Below are 16,314 nucleotides of genomic sequence, written 5' to 3'. Positions count from 1 at the left end.
CCAAAAACTTCTTGAAAACCTGGAGGTCAGATCTCCACAGTATTCAGTGTGATCTAATCATGGTTCTTTACAAATTTAATAAAATTTTCTGCTTCCAATTCTGTTCCTTTAGAAATGAACGCCAGGGCTTTGTTTGCTTTTTTCCTAAAATGGGCTTATTAACGCGTGCAAGTACTTCGTGATGTGTAATGGTACTCCAGATTCCTTTGCTCCTCTATCCCATTTGGAGACTATTTTCTGAAAAATGCGGTCTCTTTATTCTTCCTACCAAAATGCATCATCTCACACCTGTCGACAGGGAAATGAATTTGCCACTTACGCGCCCATTCTGCAATTTTAGTGCAGTGCACTTGAACCAACAGAGTTTAATGGCACTAAGATTTCTAAATTTAACTCTTCCAATTGAGTTTTTGATCATAGTAAATTCTGTAGACCTTTTACAAAAAACATTACAAACTGGCTTACTTACCATCTAATCTGGGACCACCTCCATATCTAGCATAGAAGATATCAGCTGCTTTCTGGGAGATCCTTTTAACATCACAGATTTTGTCAGGAATAAGTCTGTTATGCGCACAGAGGTGACAAGAATTATCAATTGGCTTTGTTACTGCAGAGTCATCCAGCCACTTCCGTAACCAATCTACTGGTAGAAATTCATAGTGCTCGTCTAAAACAAAAATTGAAAGTTTTAGTCCATGATCATTAACTAGCGTTACTTTGACATTATATTAAAATAACAACGCAATGTTTATTCTGCGAAAGTTTTGAGTCAACACCTTCAGTAGTTAAAATAAAAAAGGAGTCTGAAAAGTCATACGGACTCAAAACGTTAACTCTGTTTCTCTCTCCAGATACTGCCAGACTGGCAGGAAAAGTAGAGGCAGCTGTGAAGAGGTGACGCCACCAATGGCCAAATGTACTGCCAAAACTCATCAAGCAGGTTCACACCTGCAGAATGGCCAATGGGGAGAACTCACGGGATACCAGCACATGTGGAACTTTATCCGCAAATTAATGCTTCTTGCGAGAGAAATGGGAATTTTTTTTAGCTTACACAGCTGCTGGTGCGAGTGAGGCAGGCTGTGTGTGTGTGTGTGTGTGTGTGTGTGTGTATATAGATGTGGGGAACATGTTGGCTGATTGTAACACGGTTACGTGTGACAGGCTCACCAAGCCAGGAACACAGGAAATGTTTCATCAAGTTCTCTTCCATTCTGGTATGGTACAATTGACTAATCTCAGTAATCAACCTCCACCAGTCTAAAGCAGACCCAGACAAAAGGCGGAAAGAAAACCATGGAAAGTAATGGGAATTGTAGGTCCAAAGTCACTGGTGCCTTCCAAAAATTGCTATACCTACTACACCATGCCTCAAAGTTCTCTCATATAGAATTAAAAGTATTTTCTGAAAATCTTTTATTTGAAGGAATCAATACTATCAGCGTACACTGTCACTGTAGGGAGTCTGCTCCAATAAACTTGCCACTCGATAATAATCTTTTCAGAGTGGTTTTGAATTTACTTCCTTTAAAGCCCAGTGTTCTCTGGCTCTGCAGTTCTCCACAACATCAAACAGTTCATCATAAGCAACATTAACTAGCCTCTCAAGAATCCCAAAACAGAGCAACACCTCTCAGCCTCTTTTACAATGGAAAGGCGCCCGTTTATAGAATTCAGTCCCTCCATCCCCTCAATCTCTTCTGTACCTATTCAATATCTGCAACTTCCTTTTTAATATTGTGGTGTCCAGAACTGTGCAACAACTGGGCTTTTTCTATCCACTTTTCTTGTATGTCTGCATGCCATATACATTTTCCTCACATAACAAAGTAGTCTTTCGAAACTAAACTGAAGTTTTCTACATGCACCAGCCAGCAATGCCCAATTTTCAGAATACTCATTTTCTGAAAAGAATATTGCCTCATCTCATTTTCTGAACTATTCTGTACAACATTGATAGAATCCCTACCATGCTGGAATAGGCCATTCGGCCCCTCGAGTCTGCACCGACTTTCCAAAAGAGCATCTTACTCAGCCCATTTCCCACCCTATCCCTGCTCATTTACCATGGATAATTCACCTAATCTACACATCTTTGGACACTAAGGGACCATTTGCCATGGCCAATCCACCTAACCTGCACATCTTCGGACTGCGGGAGGAAATCGGGGGAACCTGTAAGAAACCCACGTAGACACAGGGAGAACATGCAAACTCCACACGGACAGTCACCCAAGGCTGGAATTGAACCTGGGTTCCTGGCACTGTGAGCGCTAACCATTGTGCCATCACACTGCCCTAAATTCCCAATACTAATTATCACAAAGGCATGAAAGAAGCTAGACAAAGGCTTAGAAAAATTGTTCCAGGGATGAGGGTCGTTAGTTATATGGAGAGATTGAAGTAGTAATGGAATTCATTACCACAGGAAGTAGTTGATGCCAAAACATTGAATGTATTCAAGAAGCAGCTGGATATAGCACTTGGGGCAAATGGGATCAAAGCTTATGGGGAAAATGTAGGATTAGGCAATTGAGTTGGACGATCAGCCATGATTATAATGAATGACGGTGCAGGCTCAAAGGGCCAAATTGCCTCCTCCTGCTCCTATCTTCTATGTCTATGTCAGGCTATTCTCCTCAAAGAGAAGGTTGAGAGGAGATTTGATAGAAATATTTAAAACCACAAGGGATTTGGACAGAATTGATAGAGAAACTCGGTTCCTCTTGCAGAGATACAGCACAGACATGGCGGACAGATTCGCCCCCTTCCGTGCTGTAACAAGTCTATCATCAATCAATAAGCTCCATTCACCCTGACATTCTTTTGAGTCCAGTATGTGTGAGAAAATATCTTTCATCTGATATGACACAATTTAGGGTTCCTATCTATTTGAGATGATATAGTAGCTTCTGTTCCCTCTCTTATACCTCACGATGACATCACACATGCATTCCAAAACATAAGTACAAGTTTTATTGAGTACAAATCTTCAATATGTTATTGCATAGCAGACTCACAGTTAAGGCCAAAGTAGCAAAAGCAGAATGGATAGCAAGTTGGCTATAAAACATTAGGGATGAAAACTATTTAGGGTATATGGCGGGGTGCAATATTCCACTCGGAATGCTGGACCACTGTAATTTATTAATTATACAAACTATTTGGGCTCATGAATCAGACATACAATTTCAAAATATACAGCCACCAAATTTAGCAGTGTGGTCATGGCTGAAGACAGGCAAACTACAGGACAGCAACTTGTAATTATATAGCATTATTTCTACAGAAGTGCTTCAGAGGAATGTTAATGCAAATTTGATATTAAGCCCATTAAGTTAATATGAGGGCAGAGCTTGATCAAAGGTTTTAAGGGGGAAAGTTAGTGTCTGTATTGGTTTCCCCTGGGTGCTCCGATTTCCTCCCACAGTCCGAAAGACGTGCTGATTAGGTGCACTGGCCGTGCTAAATTCTCGCTCAGCGTACCCGAACAGGCATCGGAGTTTGGCGACTGGGGGATTTTCACAGTAACTTCATTGCAGTGCTAATGTAAGCCTACTTGTGACACTAATAAATAAACTTAAACTTAGAGAGAAAGAAATAAGGATTTAGACACATCATTAATAAACTTGCAGGACAGTAAATTAAGTCTGATCCGAATAAATGTGAGGTGTGCATTCTGAGGAACAATCTAGCCACTTGCCCTTGGAAAATAAGAGTGTGAATAGGGCAGCTCTATGAGAACAGATTCACAAATTGTTTAAAGTAGCAACACATGTCAACAAAGCCAAAGAAAATGCGACCAAAGCTCAGTGGATCATTTCTAGATGACTATAGTCGAAAACAGCACCGTGCTAAACTTGTATAGAATAGTTACACATCTGTGTACAGTTCTGTTCTCCATACTATATATAGAAAAGGATAATTAAGATTCAAAAAGGAGGATACTGAGAATTGAGAAAATGTAGCTATCAGTTTTTTCCTCGAAAGACCTAACAGAGGTCTTTAAAATGACTAAGTGGTTTGACAGGGTAGACAATGATATTTTCACAGAGATTCCAAAACTAGGGATCATCAATATAAATTAATCACCCAAGAGGACATGGGCAGCTTCAAGAACTTTAAATCTTAGTGAGAAAGGCATATGTAATGAAGCTTATGGAGAAACATGGCAACTCAGACAACAAGCTCCTGATTTTCACGCATATCTAGTCCCCAGATATAGAAGAAGAACATAGAAAAAATACAGCACAAACAGGCCCTTCGGCCCACAAGTTGCGCCAGTCATGTCCCTACCTACCTAGGCTTATACATAGGCTTACCTATAACCCTCAATCCTATTAAGTTCCATGTACTCATCCAAAAGTCTCTTAAAAGACCCTATCGAGTTTGCCTCCACCACCACTGATGGCAGCCGATTCCACTCACCCACCACCCTCTGAGTGAAAAACTTACCCCTGATATCTCCTCTGTACCTACTCCCCAGCACCCTAAACCTGTGTCATCTCATAGCAGCCATTTCAGCCCTGGGAAAAAGCCTCCGAGAATCCACCCGATCTATACCTCTCAACATCTTGTACACCTCTATCAGGTCACCTCTCATCCTTCGTCTCTCCAAGGAGAAAAGACCGAGCTCCCTCAACCTATCCTCATAAGACATGCCAACCAATCCAGGCAACATCCTTGTAAATCTTCTCTGCACCCTTTCAATCATTTCCACATCCCTCCTGTAATGAGGCGACCAGAACTGAGCACAGTACTCTAAGTGGGGTCTGACGAGGGTCTTATAAAGCTGCATCATTATCTCCCGACTCCTAAACTCAATCCCTCGATTGATGAAGGCCAGGACACCATACACCTTCTTAACCACCTCCTCTACCAGCGAGGTTGATTTAAGAGTCCTATGGACCCGGACCCCAAGGTCCTTCTGATGTAGATATTTGTTTGCAGATATTTGATATCTCTCCACAGATACTGTCAGGCCTGCTGAGATTTTCCAGCATTTTCTGTTTTTGTTTGATTCCAACATCTGCAGTATTTTGCTTGCATCTTAGCTATTTAATCTTTAATAAGTGGCACTACAAATTGTCACTGTTATTCCTACTGCAAAGGCTAGACCATAATATGTAAAAGAATACAAATTTGCGATCAATTTTTAATATTTTTCTCTAGTTATCTCTATATATTCAAATATATTTTAAAAATTGCCTTCAAAAGATTTGCTATTGATCTGTTTTCCCCCCATTATTTCCCTTCTCTATCTGGATGTGTATAATCCAGCAGGACTGGCAGTCTTGTCTTATTGGACCCTAGTGGAGATTCCTTTTGCAAGTCTGTATCGTCAGGCAATTATCATGCAAGCCATCACAGCCAATCCCAATTCCACCCTTCTACAAACGCACCAGTATGGGTCACCAGATATTAAATCAAAATTAGGAACAGGTCTGATACCGCCCCTTCCTAACCAAGAACAACTGTAGCACAGGTGAGTTCAGCGATCAGTATTGGAAGCAAGTTTCTGGTTGTTCACAAGACCATTCGGGCAACTTATGACTAAGTAACTACTCTGAAATATTTATTTAAAACTTAAAATCAGTTTTCTTGACAAGGAATCAATACGCTGAGATTGATTCTTATATGTTCAACTATTTTAGCAGGATCAACGAACTTTCCACTGTTACTTCCACCTATGTCACCTATTCAGCGTTAACAATAGGTCTCCTGTACGAATAGCTGGTTTATGTGCAGAGAAGGTTCACAAGGATGTTGCCGGGACTTGAGAAGCTGAGTTACAGAGAGAGATTGAATAGGTTGGGACTTTATTCCCTGGAGCGTAGAAGATTGAGGGGAGATTTGATAGAGGTGTATAAGATTTTGATGGGTATAGATAGAGTGAATGCAAGCAGGCTTTTTCCGCTGAGGCTAGGGGAGAAAAAAACCAGAGGGCATGGGTTAAGGGTGAAAGGAGAAAAGTTTAAAGGGAATATTAGGGGGGGCTTCTTCACGCAGAGAGTGGTGGGAGTGTCGAATGAGCTGCCGGATAAAGTGGTAAATGAGGGGTCACTTTTAACATTTAAGAAAAACTTGGACGGGTTCATGGATGAGAGGGGTGTGGGGGGATATGGTCCAAGTGCAGGTCAGTGGGACTAGGCATAAAATGGTTCGGCACAGACAAGAAGGGCCAAAAGGCCTGTTTCTGAGCTGTAATTTTCTATGGTTCTATGATGCGGAGAAACGCAAACAGTACAGGTTCAATTCCCGTAATAGCTGAGCTTATCTATGAAGGTCTTGCCTTCTCAACTTTGCCCCTTGCCTGAGGTTAAGTCACCACCAGGCAATTCTCTTGCTCGGGTTTCCTCCGGGTGCTCCGGTTTCCCCCCACAGTCCAAAGATGTGCAGGTTAGTTTGATTGCCCCTGCTAAATTGCCCCTTCGTGTCAGGGGGATTAGCAGGGTAAATACGTGGGGTTATGGGGTTGGGGTCTGGGTGGGATTGCTGTCAGTGCAGGCTCGATGGGCCAAATGGCCTCCTTCTGCACTGTGGGGATTCTATGATTCTCTCTAATCGGGGGGGAGAGCAGCCTATGGTCCTCTGGGACTTTGGCGACTTTCATTTTGTTACAACAAGAAAATTCTTTACACGGGTGTACATACAATAACTGAACTTCATCCTCTGTTAAATTTACAGACCTTCTTTAGCTGGTAACATGTTAAAGAGCTCTTGCACCTCCTCATGCTTGGCTTTGCCTTTGTCCACACTTTGCTTTCGCATCTCAGCCATTTCCATGCACCACTCCTCAAATTTTTTGTTGTCACGTTCAACCATCTTTTGTAAATGCGCTGCAAAAAGAGACAGGAAGTTCCTTAGGAGCAGGAAATATCCGGGCTTAATGCATAGAGCCACAAATCCAAAAACCCCACAACTGATGCAGAATTTTTACCAGGTCACAAACCCACAAAGTTATTGATTCTATACATGAACAATAAAATTATTATAAGCAATCTCTTTTCAATTAATTGTATGTTGTTAACTTCTATAAAGAAGTAGAAATTAGTTTGAAAGTCATCTGCACTAGAGTGCTACAAGCAGAGTTTTTGGGTTCCTGGACCAGTGCTTCTTACAGCACTGAGATGTACATTGCACTGTATGCCAAGTAACTTTAACACTATACTACTTCAGATTAATTGGCTGGAGAGATGGCGGGGCTGGTGGAGTGGTTGGGAGCAGGGTGGGGGTGAGATAGGAAAAGGAAAGTGCATTGGGCAGACGCTCCATTGGTTCTCCATCAGGTCCCTATTTTCCAGAAGTGACACATATCTTCCCAAAAATAGGCTTTAGATAACAATAGTTTAAGAGCCGTGGGGTTATGCTGCAACTGTACAGGACCTTGGTGAGACCACATTTGGAATATTGTGTGCAGTTCTGGTCACCTCACTATAAGAAGGATGTGGAAGCGCTGGAAAGAGTGCAGAGGAGATTTACCAGGATGCTGCCTGGTTTGGAGGGTAGGTCTTATGAGCAAAGGTTGAGGGAGCTAGGGCTGTTCTCGCTGGAGCGGAGGAGGCTGAGGGGAGACTTAATAGAGGTTTATAAAATGATGAAGGGGATAGATAAAGTGAACGTTCAAAGACTATTTCCTCGGGTGGATGGAGCTAGTACAAGGGGGCATAACTATAGGGTTCGTGGTGGGAGATATAGGAAGGATATCAGAGGTAGGTTCTTTACGCAGAGAGTGGTTGGGGTGTGGAATGGACTGCCTGCAGTGATAGTGGAGTCAGACACTTTAGGAACATTTACGTGGTTATTGGATAGGCACATGGAGCACACCAGGATGATAGGGAGTGGGATAGCTTGATCTTGGTTTCAGAAAAAGCTCGGCACAACATCGTGGGCCGAAGGGCCTGTTCTGTGCTGTACTGTTCTACGTTCTATACACAAATGGCTCGATGTCATTCAACATGCACCCCAACAAAACCAAGGTTTTCTTCCAGCAAAAGAGATAGAGAGAGAAAGACCCAGACAGACAGACAATGTAAAATGGTTTCGCCCAGAGGGTAATAGGGGTGTGGAACCCACTATCTGAACAGGTAGTACAGGCAGAAATCCTCAACTCTGGCTATGCAGGTGGAGTCCCCACAAACCAAATGCTGGAAGATGGGATCAGGCTGAGTGACTGACAGACATGATGGATAGAGTGGTCTCCTTCTGTCCCATCACTTTTTCTACATTTTCCCAAAAAATGTTCTAAATATCTGCACAGGAGAAATCTGTGCAGGGTTGTGGGGACAGGCAGTATGTGAACTGCACCTTAGAAGAGCCAGCACAGACACAATGGGCCGAATAGCCCTTTTCTGTGCTGCAATGATTCTATGAAAGCACTGTGGGAGAAAATAAACTTGAGAGAGATAGATGCTTACATGGGAGTTGAACAGTTATTTCCTTTTCTTTGCCTCCTTCCACTTTCCGCCTGTACACCAACATGTAAGCATTCCTGGAACAGTGAACACCTTTCACACATTTAGGTTTCCGTGTCTGGGACTTTGAAGGCTCAGCTAAAAAGTGCAATATAAAATCAGAACATTAATACTGGCAAGAGAAGGGAAATATGCAAGAAAGGACAAGACCACATCTTAGGTACACCAGGATAAAATTAATGGCTAGAGAATTCAAAGGGAAGCTTTGATTATATTAATTAGCATGCTGTAGTTATGTCACAACAGAAGCAGTTATATGCATTATGATATATCATTCTAACAAGGTGTTCCAAATGACAAAGTGCAGGCATTCAACTTTCCTATATGGTTTCATTCGAAGACAGCAATTGATCTTAACCCTTCAAGTGTAATTTGAGATCAGGAAAATAGCTAGAGTTTAACTCTTTCTATTCCTCAGTTCTTTGCTTCCCCTCTGCACATTTTACTAGTACACTGATAGCATACCCAGCTCTACCTCACCACCCCTTCTCCCTCCACGGCCTCTATTATCTAGCAACCTGCCTGACATTCAGTCTACGATGCACTGAAATTTCCTCCATTTAATCATTCAGAAGACTAATGCAATTATCATCAGTCTATGACATTAACCCTAACCACTGACGCCATTCTCATCTCTGGTCTCAAGCGGATCAAGGCTGTTCACAAGCCTGGCAGGTCCACTTGACCCAGAAATAAGCTTTTGACTCCATATCCTCTCCATCACAAAGCCTCCCTATTTGTACCTCCTTAATATTGCCCATTTCCACCTCTACCATCTGCTGATTTTGCTACCTCCAGGCCATTCAAATGTTATCCTGGGTTGCCACCCCTCTGCCATCCTGTATAAACTTAAGATAAAAGCAAATTGCTGCGTATGCTAGAATCTATAAACCCATGTTCATTCCAAACTTTGCTGCCCATAGCCAGTCGCATTCACCCATCACTCTTCTCCTCACTAATTAGCTATGACTGTGGAGATGCCGGCATTGGGCTGGGGAGCGCACAGTAAGAAGTCTCACAACACCAGATTAAAGTCCAACAAGTTTATTTGGAGTCACAAGCTTTCGGAGCACTGCTCCTTCATCACCTGACAAAGGAGCAGCGCTTCCAACTCTATCCTCTTGTATACCCCTCATTCCATCAGTGGTGGCTGTTACTTCAGCCATTTAGACCCAAGGTCTGGAATTCCAAACTTCCCTTCATCTCAAACTTCTTTCAAGATGTTCTTAAAACTCACTTCTTTGAACAATTTTTCAGTCACCTGCCCGAATGTCTGCTCCTGTAGAATAGTTAATTTTGGTTTCATTGTATTGCAGTAAAGCAATTTGGGAAGTAATAAATACCCTTTATTACTTTAAGGGTATCACATTAATGCAAGTCTTTGAATCTGAGATCCTGCTTTTTTGTACAGCTTGTAACTTACTGGAAGGTAGAAAGAAAGTTGGGGTACATTACGTGGTTTAATAACTAAGATATATATAGCATTAGTATTTTCAAAATAAAACAAATGGTTTTTCAATTATTGCAACAAAACTAGATCAAAGACTAGAGAAACTTAAAATAAGAGATAAATACGTTAAGATTAGAAGCAAATCAAGAATGAAAAATCCTCAAAATCTTTCAAGAACCTAAACAAATGTTCAAACACAAAGTATAAAAATTTGATTATACAATGAAGATACGCTAATGTCACTATAATTGGCTTCAGCATCTCTGGGTTAAATCAGAGGGTAATTGACCATGATTCCTATTTCCAATGGTTATCCAGCAACTCCTATTAAAAGCATAGGCTCATGGATGAGGGCTCAGTGGGGTTTAATGCTGATGCCATCCTCAATACTGACATTAAATGGGGAGAGGAGGATGAGAAGGAAAAGAAAAGGAAGATGGCTATGGAAAAAGGAGGGGGAGAAAAAGAGCATGGGAGGAGGATTCGCACAATACGAACTAATTATTCTGACCCAAAGCAAAAGCTGACAGTTTAATCAGAATAGGCAAAGAACAAGAGCAAATTCTCAAGCAGGTCTATTGTTTAAAATAAAGTCAAATACTAAAGTATTAGATTGCACCACATTGGCATGGATCTCATGGAGGGCTAAGATGTAGATTTTGTGCAAATGATTTCTTACATGACCCCACCAAAGGGTAGAGCAAGTGGATACTAGGGTAACTGGAAAGGCCAGCCAACCAAAGTCACTCCCGCACATCCGATTGTAGAATCATTAGCAGGTAGCATTAGTAAAAGACTATGAACAAGTCATTAGCCCATTCCCTCTGCTTAGAAGATTCACAACGCGTGAGTCTCTATGAAAGTAAAAGGGGCAGAAAAAAGTTCAAGTGTTTTGTGAATTAACAGATATTACACCAAAGCAATAGCATATGTTTATTTCTACCCATAACTGTAATCTCAATTATTGATTTTTATATTGAGATTACCGCAGTACAATTAGCTTTACACCCAGCAGTGCAAATAACTATGCTGTTGATACAAAGTAGGTGATTAATTTTGTTATTCTCTCTCGTGGGCTCACCTATCACTGGAATTTGTGCATCGGTACACGAGTTAAATGCGAACCGTTCACGCATATAAACTTGTTTAAGGTTTGAATGCGAATTGCATGGCAGCATCTTGCCCAACACCCAAGTCATGTGCTGGCAGGAGCGGTATTGACATGGGTAACCTGCCATGATCCTCTAGGTGCTGAGTTCACCACCTCAGCCACAAGGAAACATGCCAATGCACCAATCTTGGGCAGCTCAACAGTTTCAAGCCACACTGGCAGAGGTTCATAAACAGATTACCCGACTTTCCACCAAGCCAATGCAGTTTGCAGCACTAAAAACCTCAAGAACCAAACATGCATCAAGGAGGTGTCTCGCTCTAAATACAAATGTATCTGTAAAACTTCTGAACATGGCCCAACATCAAGCCACTGGTTGCTCACCAAGATCTTCCTCTATCCCCAACTGCAGCTTCTTCCCTTCCATTTTTTCAATCTCCTCATCATTAAATTTATACCAGTCGCCGGTCCTGTCATCTCGTACGTGTGCAATGTAATGGCCGGAATATGCACTCACCCCTCTGTGAATCAGCACCGCACTCAGTTCATAAACACAGCCAATATCTACAGGTGCACAAAAATGGAAGGAAGCATTTAAATGAATGCGTAATACCATTGTGACAACAATTCTAACGTTAACCAGCAAAACACTAATTTTTGCAGTTAGAAAATATTTAACATGCGGTGGAAAAGGGATTTTGCCATTATTTCATTGTACAACACTATGCACAGCTAAAATTCAAAATTGGCATAGAGGAAATTTGATGCTGCACCACCCAAAGGTTAATTATAATGCTCCTAAATGGTACAAAAACATTAACAGGCAAGTCACATAACCTTACATATTATCACAAGTTCCACAAGAATTCTCCAGATGTAAATGGAAGCATGCTATATAACTAGCTATATTCATGGTTCAGATAATCTGCCATACATATGGTATATCGATACATATAGTAAAACAACCATAGCATTCAAATTCCCAAGGATTTAGCCTTCAACTGACCCACTTGTTGGTTCAACTACAGCTGTAGGTCTAAGTCTGGCCGTGAATCTTAAATTCTTAATCTTTATTTTCACGGCTTGATATTACTCGCTAGATCTCAAATCTTTTTCCTGTTGTTGGAACATTTACAGGGTGCCGTACTTTGATCTAACAACATGAGCAAAAAGCTTTAAACCGATGAATTGTGAGATGCTGGCTAACATCCTATACACAACCCAATGAGAGGATATAATAATGTACCTCAACATAGTCAACACTGGTTGACTTCAGCTGCGGTGACACATTCACCAACAATTAAGTGCAACCCATTATTCAGCACCTAAAGCCTGTACAAACCAACCCTAAATCATCACAATTCATGCTTAAACCATTGATTAAAAAGGGCCTGTCTAACATTTAAACTTTACACATGCAAACAACACCACAAAACCTTTGCGCAGCAATGAGATTCTACTATATTTACCTAATCGCTAACTCTCCTGAACTAGCCTGCTTTGGTCGATAAAGGTGCTCAGCAATACTATTTTTCCATTCTGGTTTCATAAAATTTATAGGTGACGTGCTTAAAAGTAGCTATTTTCTGTTCTGTGCAAACCATTTAACCTCATGTTTCTGGGTAGGTAATCCCCATTTACATATACAAAGCATCACAACATTAAATTTTACGCTGGATTTATCAGGGCTTTTTTAAAAAAGTCCATAATTACAATCAAATTGGTTGCATCATTTAAAAGCTTCAGAATTTTAAACAAAAAACACTTCTTACTATAATATCAAAAGCTTAAATGTCTTAATTAAGCAACCTGAATTTGCATGTCAACACAAAAATGCCAAGATATAAATATATATGGTTGCTAAATTATTAGCAAATAGAAATATTTGCATTCACCAATGACATTTTAAATAAAGATCATTTCAAATGCTTTTTGGGCTTCAAAGACAGCTTTGTAGGAGATAAATGCATTCAATTCAGTGTTCCACATGAGGCAAAAATAATATTTATTTCATTATACATTGGGAACAGGTTTTACAAAAGCTGGGCATTAAAAACTGTCCATTAACAGTCATGTGCATGTCTGCAGACCTCCTTATGTTGGAGAAACTACTCCAAAATACGCTTTTGTTTGAAATTGCTACTTAAATTGGCTATCTACAGAGAAGCTCATGTTAATATTGTTGCTGGAGCATTTAAAAGATGATGCAAAATTAATGAGTGACCTCAATTTCAAATAACGCAATCCTACATAGTGAAATCTTGAGGCAAACTTGAAGACAACACAAAATTCTGCTTGTGTTGGCATTATCAACCATTCCGGACTACAGAATAACAAAAGCTACAGAATATTGCCCACGATTAGCCAAGTGTCTGGAGTGGTTCATCCGGGTTAGCTGAACTTTTGACGGTAACAACGAAGATCTCGCAAGCGAGGTGCTTCCGTGGCACAATTCGGCCTGTTCCGCCAGCGATCAATTGACCATGCCAAACAGAGTGGTGTCATCAGATTGAAGTGAGCTCAAATTTCTCTGTGGAGCAACATGCAAAGCATGCAAATATGGTGAAAATTGAGAGAAAGTCAAAAGTGTTGTTGATTAGAGAAGTTGATATAGCACGTGGAGAATCGTGGCGCAAAATGGAAAGCAGACATCAGAAAGTAATAAGCATTCGAATGGCTCAAAATGTTGCATTTAAATAGTGCAGACTTGTAGGCATATCGGATTACATAAAGGCATATTCATGTGGCAAATTAGGCCTCCTTAGTTATCAGGAAGCTCTGTTCAGCCCAAATCTGAAGGTGATTCCTCTGGGATTTGACTCTTTGACAAAATTAAGCACAGTTTCACAGCTTCCAGCGGAGAAACGATGTTTGTTATCCAGTTGGTACATAGGCAGCATCAGCAGTTCAACTTTCACTGTGTTGAACAACACATTCTCATATTTTTGGTGCTCGTTTAAGTAAATTCTCGCAGATACCAATGCCCTGAATTACCAAGGAAACGATCCCTGAATTTAGTGTGCTTTCATCAACCTCAACACACTGATAAATCACTTTCACTGCACTTGTACAGCAAAGCGATCTTAAATGTTACTTTTAGTACTCTGCTTTCTATGCTTTTCTATCCCACACACAGACAAAGGTACACAGAGAGGTTCTTTGAAAGACTCCTGGCTGATGTACTATAGCCTCCCTGGTGTGACAGGCATTGAAACCAGTGACATCAATATAAATTTAATTTAGTGAAGATCAAACCTGCAAGTTAAGACATATTAATTTGTGTCAACTATTTGATAGGTTATGTACAGTCACTATATTTCCATTAGTCTCTCTTTGTAGAAAGAGAAGGAAACCCGAGCAGTTACAGATTAAATATAATGTCAAGGAGTAATTGTTAGCTGTCTGATCAGATAACCAGACGCGCTCCTTTTTACTCACTACTGGAAAATTGTGAAGAGACATTTGCTTGCATGAGCCAAATATTTCATTTTCTCACTTGGTGTTCATTCAAACATGTGACAATCACACAGTGGGAATCATTCTCATCAGTCTATTTCTGAGAAAATCCATTTGAAAATAAGTCAATTCTATCGCTATGGAAACTGCAACATTACATTACCCACTTTCCATACAGCTTTCCTCATTCTTCTAATTCATCCAAAATAGGGGTAACAATGAAATAGTATCCCTGATAAGGATACCTCTGACAGCAAGTGCAGTACAGAGCAAATGACAGTGCAAAAGCGCTAGGTAAACACTCACTGATCATTACTACTAGTAGCAAAGATCTGCCATTTCACATCGAATTAACAGAGGAACAGGCCATTTGCCCTAACTGGTCTAAGCTGGTGTGTATGTTTCTCATGAATTGTCTCCTATTCTTTTTCATCTAATCTCATCAGCAAGATCTCCTATTCCTTTCTCCCTCATGTACTTACCTAGATTTCTCCAAAATGCATCCATGCTAGTCACCCCCAGCGAATTCCCATGTGGTATTAATTCCCACATTCTCACACTTTGTGTAAAAAAATTTCGCTTCTATTCCTTATTGGTTTAATTCGTGACCATCTTGTATTTATTCCTCTAATTTTGGATTCCCACAAATGAAAGCACTTCCTCTTCTTCTATCCAATAAAAACCCCTTCATCATTTTGACAATCTCTGTTAGGTCATCCTCAGAGAATAAAATCATAGAATCCCTACAGTGCAAGAGGCCGCCATTCAGCCCATCAAGTCTGTACCAATGTGGCTGTACTCGTTGACTAATTTCGCCAACACCCTCCCATGTGCAGATCATCAATCATCTCTTAAGTTCAGTTAGGACTGGTTCCAAAACTGGGTAGATATGGTCTTTTTCCGAGAGCCTTTCTTCTATTCCTCCCTCTCTCAACAGCTTGTCTTGCTGTGTGGTCTCAGCTCAACTGCCCACTTACACTGAATACCAAAAGGCCTACTGGCCCACCAATGCCTTGAAACGACTTGATTCTGCAGAAACCCCCAAGTCAGCAGAAAAACAGTTCGGTATCTGCGAGGCGACTCCCTGTAGACCTTTGAAGCATTAAACAACAGAAAGCATTCAAAAAGTTAAAGTTTATTTATTAGTCACAAGTAAGGCTTACACTGCAATGAAGTCACTGTGAAATTCCCCTTGTCACCACACTCCGGCACCTGTTCGGATTAATGCACCTAACCAGCACGTCTTTCAGACAGTGGGAGGAAACCGGAGCACCCGGAGGAAACCCACGCAGACACAGGGGGAATGTGCAAACTCCACACAGACAGTGACCCAAGCCGGGAATCGAACCCGTGTCCCTGGCGCTGTGAGGCAGCAGTGCTAATCATTGTGCCGCTGTGCACAATAGTTTGCACTGCTAACCATTGTTGCTGTAACTCTACATGGGGCCTAACCATTGTTGCTGTAACTCTGCATGGTTAGGCCCCATGTAGAGTTACAGCAACATGTAGAGTTACAAAACATGTAATTACAGCAATAGCCAGAAAAAATAAATCAAAGTGATTGAAGATTCTTTTAAATAGCACTGATTGGGGGAATTCATACTATTGAACATGTGCTTAGCTGTGGAAGGTTAAGTGAAGGTATACTCTGGAGTGTGGAGGTTCAAGATGACAAAGCTGGTGTTAAATCTGCATGACATTATGATCTGTCTGCTCTCCATGTTGCTGGCAGACATTAAGCTCACATGTGCTAACCTCTATCAATGCAGCACACGTTGCATTAGCAATGAGTACAAACACTACAATTACTATTTTGGAAA

At 41.0% G+C, this 16,314-nt stretch overlaps 1 protein-coding gene across 1 annotated transcript in view; it reads right to left on the bottom strand.

Moving 5' to 3' along the window:
• usp48 (ubiquitin specific peptidase 48) overlaps positions 1-16,314 on the bottom strand; it is a 142,347-nt gene that overhangs the window by 59,146 nt on the left and 66,887 nt on the right. The window contains exons 9-12 of the mRNA XM_078239187.1: positions 11,423-11,602; positions 8,421-8,555; positions 6,693-6,842; positions 470-670 (exon numbers count right to left, since the gene is read on the bottom strand). Coding sequence (XP_078095313.1) covers positions 470-670; positions 6,693-6,842; positions 8,421-8,555; positions 11,423-11,602 — 666 coding nt within the window. The remainder of the gene's footprint in view (positions 1-469; positions 671-6,692; positions 6,843-8,420; positions 8,556-11,422; positions 11,603-16,314) is intronic.

Source organism: Mustelus asterias, chromosome 22 (assembly GCF_964213995.1).
Source record: "Mustelus asterias chromosome 22, sMusAst1.hap1.1, whole genome shotgun sequence".
Lineage (NCBI taxonomy): Eukaryota > Metazoa > Chordata > Chondrichthyes > Carcharhiniformes > Triakidae > Mustelus > Mustelus asterias.
The sequence above is the reverse complement of the archived record's forward strand: the minus strand, read 5'-3'. Positions and strand labels throughout refer to the sequence as shown.